This window comes from Muscardinus avellanarius, assembly GCF_963383645.1.
Source record: "Muscardinus avellanarius genome assembly, chromosome: 16".
In the NCBI taxonomy this organism is placed as follows: Eukaryota; Metazoa; Chordata; class Mammalia; order Rodentia; family Gliridae; genus Muscardinus; species Muscardinus avellanarius.
Genome location: NC_137802.1, coordinates 1,620,329 through 1,636,133, shown reverse-complemented (window position 1 = coordinate 1,636,133; position 15,805 = coordinate 1,620,329). Strand labels below are relative to the sequence as shown.

The 15,805-nt window shown below is 63.9% G+C and overlaps 3 protein-coding genes across 3 annotated transcripts; all 3 read left to right on the top strand.

Annotated features, from left to right (window-relative positions):
• Nucleotides 1-745: 745 nt before the first annotated feature.
• Nucleotides 746-2,906, top strand: LOC308275047 (complement factor D-like; the record flags this gene model as incomplete). The annotated part of the gene is made up of 5 exons (XM_080713056.1): nucleotides 746-806; nucleotides 1,086-1,242; nucleotides 1,554-1,698; nucleotides 1,808-2,077; nucleotides 2,745-2,906. The coding sequence occupies 5 exons, from the start codon at nucleotides 746-748 to the stop codon at nucleotides 2,904-2,906; spliced, it is 795 nt and encodes a 264-aa protein (XP_080569182.1).
• Nucleotides 2,907-3,452: 546 nt separating this feature from the next.
• On the top strand, nucleotides 3,453-8,020 carry LOC308275046 (complement factor D-like; the record flags this gene model as incomplete). Its single annotated transcript, XM_080713055.1, has 6 exons — nucleotides 3,453-3,524; nucleotides 5,518-5,629; nucleotides 5,909-6,065; nucleotides 6,710-6,854; nucleotides 6,991-7,245; nucleotides 7,868-8,020. 6 exons carry the CDS (start codon nucleotides 3,453-3,455, stop codon nucleotides 8,018-8,020), a joined length of 894 nt encoding a protein of 297 aa, XP_080569181.1.
• A 572-nt stretch (nucleotides 8,021-8,592) lies between these two features.
• On the top strand, nucleotides 8,593-13,638 carry LOC308275045 (complement factor D-like; the record flags this gene model as incomplete). The annotated part of the gene is made up of 6 exons (XM_080713054.1): nucleotides 8,593-8,619; nucleotides 11,305-11,410; nucleotides 11,690-11,846; nucleotides 12,542-12,686; nucleotides 12,776-13,054; nucleotides 13,477-13,638. 6 exons carry the CDS (start codon nucleotides 8,593-8,595, stop codon nucleotides 13,636-13,638), a joined length of 876 nt encoding a protein of 291 aa, XP_080569180.1.
• Between the last annotated feature and the right edge of the window lie 2,167 nt (nucleotides 13,639-15,805).

Below are 15,805 nucleotides of genomic sequence, written 5' to 3'. Positions count from 1 at the left end.
AGCTGAGGCTGTCCGCGAACCGCGTTCCTCCGGTCTCAGCCTCCCGAATGCTGGGATTACAAGCGTGCGCCACCACGCCGGGCTTGGAGGGAAAATTAAAAAACAAGAAGAAACCAAGAGGCCTGGTTAAAGATTATTAAGAGCATGATTGCAGCCAGTTCCCGCTCTCATAAGTGGGTCGCGGGTGAGAAATTCCAGAAAGACCAGAAGTCACCCAGAGTCTCGGAAAGCTTGACCTTTCACCAAACTGCCTTAACTCCTTTGGAACCTTTCTTTCCTCAGGTTTCTTCCATGTCCTCCATCACCCTGTTGTGGGGGGAGATGAGGATATAGCCTGGGGGGCGCAGGCCCCTCTCCGCTTCTTCCCAGCACCGGGGGCTGCCCCCCATTAAAGCTGGCCCTGGCTAGCTCCCCGGAGAGACCGGGTCCCCTTGTGGGACAGCGAGAGGCGGGGTGTGGGGTGGCTGGGCGGGGTGGGGGAGTGGGGGTGGGGGTGGTGGTGGTGGGGTGGGGGGGACAGCGCAGCCAGAGGAGAGGCCCAGGGAGGAGGCGCGGGCGGGGCTGGACCCCCCTCTTGCGCCAGCCTGTCAGGAGACTTGGTGCATGCTGGGCGGGCAGCTTCCCCTTCCCCCAGCTGGGCAGCCGCCAGCGCAGTGGGGCTCCAGGGGTGCCGCCCCCTGCACCCCCATAAAAGGGCCCGGGCCAGTGGCCCAGCAGCAGCAGCAGCAGCAGCAGCAGAAGCATGATGGCGGGACCCAGCTTGGCGCGCCTGGCGGCCGCGGTTCTCCTGGGCGCCGCCCTGTGCGGTGAGTGGGTCTGGGGGAGACGGGGCGTCAGCCAGGGTCCCCTCTGCAGACAGGACCCTCCCAACGCCCATCGGTGGCCAGGAAGGGGGGGCTCTGGAAGCCAAGGGCATCCACAAACCTGAGCCCTTCAGGGTCTGAAGCTGCAGGGGTCTTAGGTGCAGCCTTGGGGTGCACGCTGGGAGTCGCTGCCGCAGCCCCACCCCTGCGCCCTGGCCCTGGGGCGCTCACTCCGGGTGGGGAGGGGGCTCCCCCGGTGCTCGCTCACCCCCCGCCCCGCAGCGGCCCAGTCCGGCTTCGGGACCCTGGATGTTCGGGAGGCGCAGCCGCACGCGCGGCCCTACATGGCGTCGGTGCAGGTGAACGGCACGCACCGCTGCGGCGGCGCCCTGCTGAGCGCGAAGTGGGTGCTGAGCGCCGCGCACTGCCTGGACGGCGGGTGAGTGTCCGTGGGGGGTGGACGGCGGGTGAGTGTCCGTGGGGGGTGGACGGCGGGTGAGTGTCCGTGGGGGGTGGACGGCGGGTGAGTGTCCGTGGGGGGTGGACGGCGGGTGAGTGTCCGTGGGGGGTGGACGGCGGGTGAGTGTCCGTGGGGGGTGGACGGCGGGTGAGTGTCCGTGGGGGGTGGACGGCGGGTGAGTGTCCGTGGGGGGGTGGACGGCGGGTGAGTGTCCGTGGGGGGGTGGACAGCGGGTGAGTGTCCGTGGGGGGGTCGGCGGCCCTGCCCCGGCTGACCGCGGACCCCCCCAGCGCCCCCGAGCAGCCGCAGGTGCTGCTGGGCGCGCACTCGCTGTGGGAGCCCGAGCCCTCCAAGCGCCTGTACGACGTGTCCCGCGCAGTGCGCCACCCCGACAGCCGCCCGGACTCCCTGGAGAACGACCTGATCCTGCTGCAGGTGGGCGCGGGCCCGGGGCAGGGTGGGGGTCCCTGGGGCAGGGTGGGGGTCCCGGGGGCCGGGTGGGGGTCCGGGGTCCCGCCCCGCCCGCCTGACGCCCCCTCCGCAGCTGGCGGAGGAGGCCGCGCTGGGCCGCGCCGTGCGCCCCCTGCCCTGGCAGCAGGAGGACCGCGAGCTGCCGCCCGGGACGCGCTGCGACATGGCGGGCTGGACCGTGGGGACCCCCGCCGGCCGCCTCCCCGACCGCCTGCTGGAGGCGGTTTTGCCCGCGCTGATCCGCTCCACCTGCAACCTGCGCGCCCTGAACGATGGCCGCGGCTTAGTCGGCGTCACCGAGCGCCAGATATGCACGGAGAGCCGCCGCCTGGACAGATGCAAGGTGCGGGCCCAGGGAGGGGAGGGAACAGAGGGGCGGGGCCAGAGGAGAGGCCCCCAGGGAGGAGTGCTGTGGCCAGGGATGGAAGAAGCCAGAGGAGAGGCTCGAAGGAAGGGGGAGGAGCCGGAGCGGCGGGGCCGGTGAAGGAGGGGGCGGCCTGGAGGAGAGGCAGAACTCGGGCCGGGGTCCTGTCTGTGGGACCCCGGGCTGATGCCGAGAGAGGGCGGGCCACTAGCGGGAGGAGGGGACTGAGAATGGCCCGAGCCCAGCAGGGAGGGAGGAGCCCGGCAGGATGGAGAGGCGAGGGCGGGGCCTCGGCAGGATGGACAGGCCATGGGCGGAGCCTTGGCAGGATGGACAGGCGAGGGCGGGGCCACGGCAGGATGGACAGGCGAGGGCGGGGCCTCGGCAGGATGGACAAGCGAGGGCGGGGCCTCGGCAGGATGGACAGGCCGAGGGCGGGGCCTCGGCAGGATGGACAGGCGAGGGCGGGGCCTCGGCAGGATGGACAGGCGAGGGCGGGGCCTCGGCAGGATGGACAGGCGAGGGCGGGGCCTCGGCAGGATGGACAGGCCGAGGGCGGGGCCTCGGCAGGATGGACAGGCGAGGGCGGGGCCTCGGCAGGATGGACAGGCGAGGGCGGGGCCGGCACTCACGAACCCCCCCGCAGGGCGACTCGGGGAGCCCGCTGGTGTGCGGCGGCGTGCTCGAGGGCGTGTTCTCCTCGAGCGGGCCTTTGTGCGGCGACCCCAGGGGACCTGGCATCTCCACCCGCGTGTCGAGCTACGCGCCCTGGATCCGGAGCGTGCTGGAGGACAGCGCGGGGAACTGAGCAGGAGCCGGCGGGGCCCGGGGGCTGGGGTGGCATCAATAAAAGCGTTCAGTGCAGCGTCCGGAGCCTTTTTTGGGGGGGCTCAGGGGAGATCGGGGATTGAATCCAGAAGGGTCACTATCTCCAAGCTACATCTGCAGCCCCCCCCCTTTTTTTTGGGGTACTGGGATGGAACCCAGGGGGTTTCTACCTCCGAGCTACACCCCCAGCTCGGTTTTTATTATTTTGAAACAGGGTGTCACTGAGTAGCCGAGGCTGTCTGCGAACCGCGATTCTCCTGTCTCGGCCTCCCAAATGCTAGGACTGTAGTCCTATTTTCTTTTTTTTTATTTTGTTAAGGTCTTGCTGCGTTCATGAGACTCTCACCACTTGCTAAGACTGGCCTCGAGCCTGTGATCGCCTTGTTTCAGCCCCCAAATAACAGAGCTACAGGCGTGGGCCACCGTGTCCGGCTGGCTGTCCCCAGTCCTCACCGAGACAGGCTGGGGTGAGCCTTGGTCCAGAGCCCAGCTCTGAGCCTGCGGGTGCCGTGCCCGCCTCGGCCGCATGGCGGCGCCCTCGCGCCCCCCAGGAAGCCAGGGGGCCCCCAACATGGCCGTGGTGCTGCTCTGCTCCCAGGCACTGAGGGCCGCTCTGGGCGGAGGATGCGGGTCCCTGCGGTGGGCGTGGGGCGGCCTGGGGCCTGCGTTGAGCTCAGCTCGCCCCTGGATACAGGAGGGACGGGGCAGAACCCGGCCAGCCGGTGTCCTGCCTCCTACCAACAGCCGAGCCTGGCCACAAAGGGGTGTTGTTGTTGCTAGGGTTGAACCCAGGGACGCTCTGTCTCTGAGCGACACCCCAGCCCTACTTTATTTGGAAACAAGGTCGAATTTGCCAAGCCTGTCCTCGAACCTGCGACTGCCCACTAGGAGAGGCGGCCTCTGCCACCGCCGCCCCGGCCAGGGCCGCTCCTCTGCCTGGCACCATCAAAGCCCGCTCTGGCCGGGCGCGGGGCGCACGCTGGTCATCCCAGCACTCGGGAGGCTGAGACCGGAGGATTGGGGTTCGCGGCCAGCCTCAGCTACTTAGCGACGCCCTTTGCAACTCTGGGAGACCCTGTTTCAGAAAAAAAATAAACCACAGGGCTGGGGGTGCAGCTCGGAGGTAGAATGACCCTGGGTTCCATCCCGGCACCACACAAAAAAAGTAAATAAAAAAATTAAAATAAGCTGGGCGTGGTGGCACACACTTGTAATCCTAGTTCTTGGGAGGCTAAGACAGGAGGATCACAGAGGTTTGAAGCCAGCCTTGGCGACTTAGTGAGGCTCTCGGCTACTTAGTGAGACCCTGTTTCCAAATAAAGTATAAAATAGGCCTGGAGCCGGGCGTGGTGGCGCACGCTTGTCCTCCCAGCATTCGGGAGGCTGAGACTGGAGGATCGCGGTTCGTGGACAGCCTCAGCTACTACTTAGTGAGGCCTCTGCAGCTCAGTGAGACCGTTTCAAATAAGGAATAAAAAATAGGGCAGGGGGTATAGCTTGGAGGTCAAATGCCCCTGGGTTCCATCCCCAGACACCCCCCCCCAAAAAAAAGGCTTGGGAGTGTTAGCCTGGAGGTAGAAAAGCCCCTGGGTTCCATCCCCAGTACCACCAATAATAATAATAATAATAATAATAATAATAATAATAATAAATAAAAATAAAAATATAAAAATAAAAATAAAAATAAAAAAATAAATAAACATCGTTAATATTGGATAAATTGCTATAATACTAGATGTGAACCACTAAGCCAAGCATGGGTTGGAGGGATTGGGAGGGAACGAGTGGGGTTCGGGTAGGGGCTAACTGGGCGATGTGTGCATGTATGTCTACAAAAGTAATTTCTTTATATCATTATGATGTATGAATACAGTGCACCAAAAAAAAAAAAAAGAAAAGAAAAGAAACCCAAGGAGACCCTAAACGGAGACCAATGAAAAAAACTGATTATATTCTACTACTCTAAAATATGCTACCTTGCCGGGCGTGGTGGCGCATGCTTGTAATCCCCGTGTTCGGGAGTGGGAGGCAGGAGGATCGCGCAGGTTCAAAGCCAGCCGCACGCGCTGGCTTATGAGACTCTGTTTCCAAATAAAAATGTAAAAATAGGTCGGGGAGTGTAGCACGAGGCAGAAGGGTTTCCAGGAACCCCAGTACCACCAAAAATAAATAAATAAATAAATAAATAAATAAATAAATAAATAAATAAATAAATGGTTGTTTATAGCTGCATCTGGTATTGTGAAATTCAGGCTGGAATGATGCTCTGTTTTGGGGGAGGTGGGGATATAGACTGGGGTGCGCAGACCCCTCCTCGCTTCTTGCCAGCATCGGGGGCTGACCCCCATTAAAGCTGGCCCTGGCTAGCTCCCCGGAGAGACCCGGTCCCCTTGTGGGACGGCGAGAGGCCGGGGGTCGGGGCCAGACGAGAGGCCCAGGGTGGAGGCTCGTGTCCGGGGCTGGACCCCCCTCTTGCGCCAGCCAGTCTGGAGACTTGGTGCAGGCTGGGCGGGCAGCTTCCCCTTCCCCCAGCTGGGCAGCCGCCAGCGCAGTGGGCTCCAGGGGTGCCGCCCCCTGAACCCCCATAAAAGGGCCCGGGCCAGTGGCCCGGCAGCAGCAGCAGCAGCAGCAGCAGAAGCATGATGGCGGGACCCAGCTTGGCGCGCCTGGTGGCCGCGGTTCTCCTGGGCGCCGCCCTGTGCGGTGAGTGGGTCTGGGGGTGACGGGGCGTCAGCCAGGGTCCCCTCTGCAGACAGGACCCTCCCAACGCCCATCGGTGGCCAGGAAGCGGGGGCTCTGGAAGCCAAGGGCATCCACAAACCTGAGCCCTTCAGGGTCTGAAACTGCAGGGGTCTTAGGTGCAGCCTTGGGGTGCACGCTGGGAGTCGCTGCCGCAGCCCCACCCCTGCGCCCTGGCCCTGGGGCGCTCACTCCGGGTGGGGAGGGGGCTCCCCCGGTGCTCGCTCACCCCCCACCCCGCAGCGGCCCAGCCCGGCGTCGGGACCCTGGACGTTCGGGAGGCCCAGCCCCACGCGCGGCCCTACATGGCGTCGGTGCAGGTGAACGGCACGCACCGCTGCGGCGGCGCCCTGCTGAGCGCGAAGTGGGTGCTGAGCGCCGCGCACTGCCTGGACGGCGGGTGAGTGTCCGTGGGGGACTGGACGGTGGGTGAGTGTCCGTGGGGGGTGGATGGCGGGTGAGTGTCCGTGGGGGGTGGACGGCGGGTGAGTGTCCGTGGGGGGGTTGGACGGCGGGTGAGTGTCCGTGGGGGGGCTGGACGGCGGGTGAGTGTCCGTGGGGGGGTTGGACGACGGGTGAGTGTCCGTGGGGGGGCTGGACGGCGGGTGAGTGTCCGTGGGGGGGTTGGACGATGGGTGAGTGTCCGTGGGGGGGGTTGGACGGCAGGTGAGTGTCCGTGGGGGGGTTGAACGACGGGTGAGTGTCCGTGGGGGGGGCTGGACGACGGGTGAGTGTCCGTGGGGGGGTGGACGACGGGTGAGTGTCCGTGGGGGGTTGGACGACGGGTGAGTGTCCGTGGGGGGGTGGGACAGCGGGTGAGTGTCCTTGGAGGGGGTTGTACGGCGGGTGAGTGTCCGTGGGGGGGTGGACGACGGGTGAGTGTCCGTGGGGGGGCTGGACGACGGGTGAGTGTCCGTGGGAGGCTGAACGACGGGGGAGTGTCCGTGGGGGGTGGACGACGGGTGAGTTTCCGTGGGGGGTCGTCGGGTGAGTGTCCGTGGGGGGGTCGGCGGCCCGGCCCCTGCTGACCGCGGACCCCCCCAGCGCCCCCGAGCTGCCACAGGTGCTGCTGGGCGCGCACTCGCTGTCGGAGCCCGAGCCCTCCACGCGCCTGTACGACGTGTCCCGCGCCATGCGCCACCCCTACAGCGGCCCCGGCTCCCTGGAGAACGACCTGGTCCTGCTGCAGGTGGGCGCGGGCCCGGGGGGTGGGTCCTGGGGGCCGGGTGGGGGTTCCGGGTGGGGGTCCCGGGCCCGGGTGGGGGTTCCGGGGTCCGGGTGGGGGTCCCGGGGTCCTGCCCGCCCGCCTGACGCCCCCTCCGCAGCTGGCGGAGGACGCCGCGCTGGGCCGCGCCGTGCGCCCCCTGCCCTGGCAGCAGGAGTTCCGCCAGCTGCCGCCCGGGACGCGCTGCGACGTGGCGGGCTGGACCGTGGGGAACGAAGACGGCCGCCGCCCCGACCTCCTGCTGGAGACGCTGCTGCCCTCGCTGTACCTTTCCGGCTGCAACCTGCGCATTCTACATGACGGCGGCCGCGACAGCCAGATATGCCGGCGCCTCCGCCGCCTCAACAGCTGCAGGGTGCGCACCCAGGGAGGGGCGGGGCCGGAGGGCGGAGCCAGAGGGGAGGCCCAGGGAGAGGGCGGGGCCATAGAGGGGCGGAGCCAGAGGGGAGGCCCAGGGAGAGGGCGGGGCCATAGAGGGGCGGAGCCAGAGGGGAGGCCCAGGGAGAGGGCGGGGCCATAGAGGGGCGGAGCCAGAGGGGAGGCCCAGGGAGAGGGCGGGGTCAGGTAGGGGCGGAGCCAGAGGGGAGGCCCAGGGAGAGGGCGGGGCCATAGAGGGGCGGAGCCAGAGGGGAGGCCCAGGGAGAGGGCGGGGCCATAGAGGGGCGGAGCCAGAGGGGAGGCTCCAGGGAAGGGGAAGGAGACGGAGGGGCGGGGCCGGGGGGGAGGGGCGGCCTGGAGGAGAGGCAGAACTCGGGTTGGGGTCCCGGCGGGGTGGCTGTGGGACCCCGGCTGGAGCCCGGAGTGGGCGGGGCCAGCGAGCGGGAGGAGGGGACTGAGAATGAGCCCAGGAGGGAGGGCGGGGCCCGGCACGATGAACAGGCCATGGGCGGAGCCTCGGCAGGATGGACAGGCCATGGGCGGGGCCGGCAAGATGGACGAGCCGTGGGCGGGGCCGGCACTCACGAACCCCCCCGCAGGGCGACTCCGGGAGCCCGCTGGTGTGCGGGGGCGTGCTCGAGGGCGTGGTCACGTCGGGCGGGCGCGTGTGCGGCGACCCCAGGACACCTGGTGTCTACACCCGCGTGTCGAGCTACGCGCCCTGGATCCGGAGCGTGATGGCAGCGGACTGAGCAGGAGCCGGCAGGAGCCGGCGGGGCCCGGGGGCTGGGTTGCATCAATAAAAGCGTTCAGTGCAGCGTCCGGAGCCTTTTTTGGGGGGCGTACGGGGGATGGGGATAGAATCCAGAAGGGTCACTATCTCCAAGCTACATCTGCAGCCCTCTTTTTTTTTTCGGTACTGGGGATGGAACCCAGGGGTATTCTACCTCCGAGCTACACCCCCAGCTTGTTTTTTATTATTTTGAAAGAGGGTCACACTGAGTAGCCGAGGCTGTCTGCGAACCGCGATTCTCCTGTCTCGGCCTCCAAATGCTGGGACTGCAGCCCTATACTCTTTTATTTTTATTTTGAAACGGTCTTGCTGCGTTCATGAGAATCTCGGTAATCGTATTGTTTCAGGCCCCCCCAAATAACAGAGCTACAGGCGTGGGCCACCGTGTCCGGCTGGCTGTCCCCAGTCCTCACCGAGACAGGCTGGGGTGAGCCTTGGTCCAGAGCCCAGCTCTGAGCCTGCGGGTGCCGTGCCCGCCTCGGCCGCACGGCGGCGCCCTCGCGCCCCCCAGGAAGCCAGGGGGCCCCCAACATGGCCGTGGTGCTGCTCTGCTCCCAGGCACTGAGGGCCGCTCTGGGCGGAGGATGCGGGTCCCTGCGGTGGGCGTGGGGCGGCCTGGGGCCTGCGTTGAGCTCAGCTCGCCCCTGGATACAGGAGGGACGGGGCAGAACCCGGCCAGCCGGTGTCCTGCCTCCCACCAACAGCCGAGCCTGGCCACAAAGGGGTGTTGTTGTTGCTAGGGTTGAACCCAGGGACGCTCTGTCTCTGAGCGACACCCCAGCCCTACTTTATTTGGAAACAAGGTCGAATTTGCCAAGCCTGTCCTCGAACCTGCGACTGCCCACTAGGAGAGGCGGCCTCTGCCACCCGCCGCCCCGGCCAGGGCCGCTCCTCTGCCTGGCACCATCAAAGCCCGCTCTGGCCGGGCGCGGGGCGCACGCTGGTCATCCCAGCACTCGGGAGGCTGAGACCGGAAGATCGCGGTTCGCGGCCAGCCTCAGCTACTTTGCGACGCCCTTTGCAACTCTGGGAGACCCTGTTTCAGAATAAAAAATAAACCACAGGGCTGGGGGTGCAGCTCGGAGGTAGAATGCCCCTGGGTTCCATCCCGGCACCACACAAAAAAAGTAAATAAAAAAATTAAAATAAGCTGGGCGTGGTGGCACACACTTGTAATCCTAGTTCTTGGGAGGCTAACACAGGAGGATCGCGCAGGTTTGAAGCCAGCCTCGGCGACTTAGTGAGGCTCTCGGCTACTTAGTGAGACCCTGTTTCCAAATAAAGTATAAAATAGGTCTGGAGCCGGGCGTGATGTGGCAGGGATTGTCATCCCAGCATTCGGGAGGCTGAGACTGGAGGATCGCGGTTCGTGGACAGCCTCAGCTACTACTTAGTGAGGCCCTCTGCAACTCAGTGAGACCGTTTCTAATAAGGAATAAAAAATAGGGCAGGGGGCCGGGCGTGGTGGCACACGCTTGTAATCCCAGCGCTTGGGAGGCGGAGACAGGAGGATCGCGCAGGTTCGAAGCCAGCCGCGTGCGCTGGCTTTGGAGACCCTGTTTCCAAATAAAAATGTAAAAATAGGTCTGGTAGTGTAACCTGATGCAGAAGGGCTTCCAGGAACCCCAGGACCACCAAAAAAAAAAAAAAAAATAGCCGGGCGTGGTGGCGCACGCTTGTCATCCCCGCGCTTGGGAGGCGGAGGCAGGAGGATCGCGCAGGTTCGAAGCCAGCCGTGCGTGCTGGCTTAGGAGACCCTGTTTCCAAATAAAAATGTAAAAATAGGTCTGGGAGTGTAACCTGATGCAGAAGGGTTTCCAGGAACCCCAGTACCACAAAAAAAAAAAAAAATAGGGCACCGGGTGTAGCTCGGAGGTCAAATGCCCCTGGGTTCCAAACGCCAAACGCGCAAAAAAAAAAAAAAAAAAAAAAAAAAAAGGCCTGGGAGTGGTAGCCTGGAGATAGAAAAGCCCCTGGGTTCCATCAGCAGTACCACAAAAAAGAAAAAAAAATTAAATTAAAAAACCCACATCGTTAATATTGGATAAATTGCTATAATACTAGATGCGAACCACTAGGCCAAGCATGGGAAGGAGGGATGGGGAGGGAACGGGTGGGGATCGGGTAGGGGCTAACTGTGCGATGTGTGCATGTATGTCTACAAAAGTAATTTCTTTTTACCATTATGATGTATGAATACAGTGCACCAATTAAAAAAGAAAAAAGAAACCCAAGAAGACCCTAAACGGAGACCAATGAAAAAAACTGATTATTTTCTACTACTTTAAAATATGCTACCTTGCCGGGCGTGGTGGTGCACGCTTGTAATCCCAGCGCTCGGGAGGTGGAGACAGGAGCATCGCGCAGGTTCAAAGCCAGCCGCGCTGGCTTAAGAGACTCTGTTTCCAAATTTAAAAAAGTATAAAAATAGGTCTGGGAGTGTGGCCCGGAAGTAGAAGGGTTTCCAGGAATCCCAGTACCATTAAAAAGTAAAATAAAATATGCTACCCAATTCCACCCAAATGAGTCTGTTAAACAAAGAAATAAACATCTTCTGATTACAACAAACAAACAAACAAACAGGGCGGTGTGGGTGTGGCTCAGAGATAGACTGGGTTCAATCTGCAGGAACAGAAAAATAAAAAAAAAATAAATAAAAGATGGGGTTAGGCCGGGCGTGGTGGCGCACGCTTTAATCCCCGCGCTTGGGAGGCGGAGGCAGGAGGATCGCGCAGGTTGGAAGGCAGCCGCGCACGCTGGCTTAGGAGACCCTGTTTCCAAATAAAAATGTAAAAATAGGTCTGGGAGTGTAACCCGATGCAGAAGGGTTTCCAGGAACCCCAGTACTATAAAAAAAAAAAAAAAGAATGGGTTGTTTATAGCTGCATCTGGTATTGTGAAATTCAGGCTGGAATGATGCTCTGTTTTGAGGGGAGGTGGGGATATAGCCTGGGGTGCGCAGACCCCTCCTCGCTTCTTGCCTGCACGGGGGCTGCCCCCCATTAAAGCTGGCCCTGGCTAGCTCCCCGGAGAGACCCGGTCCCCTTGTGGGACCACGAGAGGCCGGGGGTCGGGGCCAGACGAGAGGCCCAGGGTGGAGCCTCATGGCCCGGGTGAGACCCCTCTTGCGCCAGCCTGTCTGGAGACTTGGTGCAGGCTGGGCGGGCAGCTTCCCCTTCCCCCAGCTGGGCAGCCGCCAGCGCAGTGGGCTCCAGGGGTGCCGCCCCTGCACCCCCATAAAAGGGCCCAGGCCAGTGGCCCGGCAGCAGCAGCAGCAGCAGCAGCATGATGGCAGGACCCAGCTTGGCGCGCCTGGTGGCCGCGGTTCTCCTGGGCGCCGCCCTGTGCGGTGAGTGGGTCTGGGGGAGACGGGGCGTCAGCCAGGGTCCCCTCTGCAGACAGGACCCTCCCAACGCCCATCGGTGGCCAGGAAGGGGGGGCTCTGGAAGCCAAGGGCATCCACAAACCTGAGCCCTTCAGGGTCTGAAACTGCAGGGGTCTTAGGTGCAGCCTTGGGGTGCACGCTGGGAGTCGCTGCCGCAGCCCCACCCCTGCGCCCTGGCCCTGGGGCGCTCACTCCGGGTGGGGAGGGGGCTCCCCCGGTGCTCGCTCACCCCCCGCCCCGCAGCGGCCCAGCCCGGCGTCGGGACCCTGGACGTTCGGGAGGCGCAGCCGCACGCGCGGCCCTACATGGCGTCGGTGCAGGTGAACGGCACGCACCGCTGCGGCGGCGCCCTGCTGAGCGCGAAGTGGGTGCTGAGCGCCGCGCACTGCCTGGACGGCGGGTGAGTGTCCGTGGGGGGTGGACGGCGGGTGAGTGTCCGTGGGGGGGTGGACGGCGGGTGAGTGTCCGTGGGGGGTGGACGGCGGGTGAGTGTCCGTGGGGGGGTGGACGGCGGGTGAGTGTCCGTGGGGGGTGGACGGCGGGTGAGTGTCCGTGGGGGGTGGACGGCGGGTGAGTGTCCGTGGGGGGGTGGACGGCGGGTGAGTGTCCTTGGGGGGGTGGACGGCGGGTGAGTGTCCGTGGGGGGTGGACGGAGGGTGAGTGTCCGTGGGGGATGGATGGAGGGTGAGTGTCCGTGGGGGGTTGGACGACGGGTGAGTGTGCGTGGGGGGGTGGACGGCGGGCGTGTGTCCGTGGGGGGGGTGGACGGCGGGTGAGTTTTCTTGGGAGTTGGACGACGGGTGAGTGTCCGAGGGGGGGTTGGAAGGCGGGTGAGTTTCCTTGGGGGTTGGGACGACGGGTGAGTGTCCGTGGGGGGGTTGGACGGCGGGTGAGTGTCCGTGGGGGGGTTGGACGACGGGTGAGTGTCCGTGGGAGGGTTGGACGGTGGGTGAGTGACCGTGGGGGCGTGGACGGAGGGTGAGTGTCCGTGGGGGGGTTGGACGGAGGGTGAGTGTCCTTGGGGGGTTTGGACGGCGGGTGAGTGTCCGTGGGAGGGTCGGCGGCCCGGCCCCGACTGACCGCGGACCCCCCCAGCGCCCCCGAGCTGCCGCAGGTGCTGCTGGGCGCGCACTCGCTGTCGGAGCCCGAGCCCTCCACGCGCCTGTACGACGTGTCCCGCGCCGTGCGCCACCCCTACAGCCTCCCGGACTCCCTGGAGCACGACCTGATCCTGCTGCAGGTGGGCGCGGGCCCGGGGCAGGGTGGGCGTCGCGGGGGCCAGAGAGAGCGGGGGTCCGGGGTCCCGCCCGCCTGACGCCCCCTCTGCAGCTGGCGGAGGAGGCCGCGCTGGGCCGCGCCGTGCGCCCCCTGCCCTGGCAGCAGGAGGACCGCGAGCTGCCGCCAGGGACGCGCTGCGACGTGGCGGGCTGGACCGTGGGGACCCCTATCGGCCGCCGCCCCGACCTGCTGGAGGCGCTGCTGCCCGTGCTTGTCCGGTCCGGCTGCAACCTGCGCGCCCTGAACGACGAACGCGGCTTAGTCGGCGTCACTGAGCGCCAGATATGCACAGACCTCCGCCGCCGGGACAGATGCAGGGGGCGCGCCCTGGTAGGAGGGCGCAGGGAGGGGCGGGGCCAGGGGCGGAGCCAGAGAGGTCCAGGGGAGGGGCGGGGCCAGAGGGGAAGCTCCAGGGAGGAGGGGCGGAGCCAGGTAGGGGGGGAGCCAGAGGGGAGGCCCCAGGGAAGGGGAAGGACACGGAGGGGCGGGGCTGGGAGGGAGGGGCAGCCTGGAGGAGAGGCAGAACTCGGGGTGGGGTCCTGGCGGGGTGGCTGTGGGACCCCGGCTGGAGCCCGGAGTGGGCGGGGCCAGCGAGCGGGAGGAGGGGACTGAGAATGAGCCCAGGAGGGAGGGCGGGGCCCGGCAGGATGGACAGGCCATGGGCGGAGCCTCGGCAGGATGGACAGGCCATGGGCGGGGCCCGAGCGAGATGACAGGCTGGGCGGGGCCGGCACTCACGAACCCCCCCGCAGGGCGACTCCGGGAGCCCGCTGGTGTGCGGCGGCGTGCTCGAGGGCGTGGTCACGTCGAGGGGGCACTTGTGCGGCGACCCCAGCGGACCTGGCATCTCCACCCGCGTGTCGAGCTACGCGCCCTGGATCCGGAGCGTGCTGGAGGACGGCGCGGGGAACTGAGCAGGAGCCGGCGGGGCCCGGGGGCTGGGGTGGCATCAATAAAAGCGTTCAGTGCAGTGTCCGGGTCCTTTTTGGGGGGGGGCGCTGGGGAAATTAGGGATTGAATCCAGAAGGGTCACTATCTCCAAGCTACATCTGCAGCCCTCCCCCCATTTTTTTTCGGTACTGGGGATGGAACCCATGGGGGTTTCTACCTCCGAGCTACACCCCCAGCTCGGTTTTTATTATTTTGAAACAGGGTCTCACTGAGTAGCTGAGGCTGGCTTTGAACCTGCGATCCTCCTGTCTCAAGCGCGGGGATTACAAGCGCGCGCCACCACCCCTGACTGCAGCCCTATTTTCTTTTATTTTTATTTTGTAACGGTCTTGCTGCGTTCATGACAATCTCACCTACTGCTGAGACTGGACTCGAGCCTGTGATGGTCTTGTTTCAGCCCCCAAATAACAGAGCTACAGGCGTGGGCCACCGTGTCCGGCTGGCTGTCCCCAGTCGTGGTGGCACACACTTGTAATCCTAGTTCTTGGGAGGCTGAGACAGGAGGATCGCACAGGTTCGAAGCCAGCCTCGGCGACTTAGTGAGGCTCTCGGCAACTTAGTGAGACCCTGTTTCCAAATAAAGTATAAAATAGGTCTGGAGCCGGGCGTGATGTGGCAGGGCTTGTCATCCCAGCATTCGGGAGGCTGAGACTGGAGGATCGCGGTTCGTGGACAGCCTCAGCTACTACTTAGGGAGGCCCTCTGCAACTCAGTGAGACCGTTTCAAATAAGGAATAAAAAATAGGGCAGGGGGCCGGGCGTGCTAGTGCACTCTTGTAATCCCCGCGCTTAGGAGGCGGAGGCAGGAGGATCGACAGGTTGGAAGCCAGCCACGCACGCTGGCTTAGGAGACCCTGTTTCCAAATAAAAATGTAAAAATAGGTCTGGGAGTGTAGCCCGGAAGTAGAAGGGCTTCCAGGAACCCCAGTAACACCAAAAAAATAAAAAATAAAAAAAAATAGCCGGGAGTGGTGGCGCACGCTTGTAATCCCCGCGCTTGGGAGGCGGAGGTAGGAGGATCGTGCAGGTTTGAAGCCAGCTGTGCGGCTGGCTTAGGAGACCCTGTTTCCAAATAAAAATGTAAAAATAGATCTGGGAGTGTAACCTGATGCAGAAGGGTTTCCAGGAACCCCAGACCTATATTAAAAAAAAAAAAAAAAGAATGGGTTGTTTACTAGCTGCATCTGGTATTGTGAAATTCAGGCTGGAAGGATGCTCTGTTTTGGGGGGAGGTGGGGATATAGCCTGGGGTGCGCAGACCCCTCTCGGCTTCTTTCCAGCACCGGGGGCTGCCCCCCATTAATGCTGGCCCTGGCTAGCTCCCCGGAGAAACCCGGTCCCTTTATGGGACAAAGAGAGGCCGGGGGTCGGGGCCAGACGAGAGGCCCAGGGAGGAGGCTCATGGCACGGGCGGGACCCCTCTTGCGCCAGCCTGTCTGGAGACTTGGGTGCAGGCTGGGCGGGCAGCTTCCCCTTCCCCCAGCTGGGCAGCCGCCAGCGCACTGGGGCTCCAGGGGTGCCACCCCCTGCACCCCCATAAAAGGGCCCGGGCCAGTGGCCCGGCAGCAGCAGCAGCATGATGGCGGGACCCAGCTTGGCGCGCCTGGTGGCCGCGGTTCTCCTGGGCGCCGCCCTGTGCGGTGAGTGGGTCTGGGGGAGACGGGGCGTCAGCCAGGGTCCCCTCTGCAGACAGGACCCTCCCAACGCCCATCGGTGGCCAGGAAGGGGGGGCTCTGGAAGCCAAGGGCATCCACAAACCTGAGCCCTTCAGGGTTTGAAGCTGCAGGGGTCTTAGGTGCAGCCTTGGGGTGCACGCTGGGAGTCGCTGCCGCAGCCCCACCCCTTCATATACTCTAAAACATTCCCGGCCTCTCTAATGGGCCGGATAGCGGCCTGACCGTCTTCATTAGCATTATCAAAAGCTAGTTGCTTGGTTAATATTTCTGACAATTCCGCGTTATTTATGGTTTTCTGAATAGAATCCTGCAGTCTCCCAATGAAGGAAGTCTACTCTTCAGTGGGTCCTTGTAAAATTTTTGTAAATGGCTCTCCTGTTCCTGTATCAATTTTTTTCCAAGCCAAAATAGCAGCTTCTCGAATCCAATATATATGCTGCGGATGTACATTTTG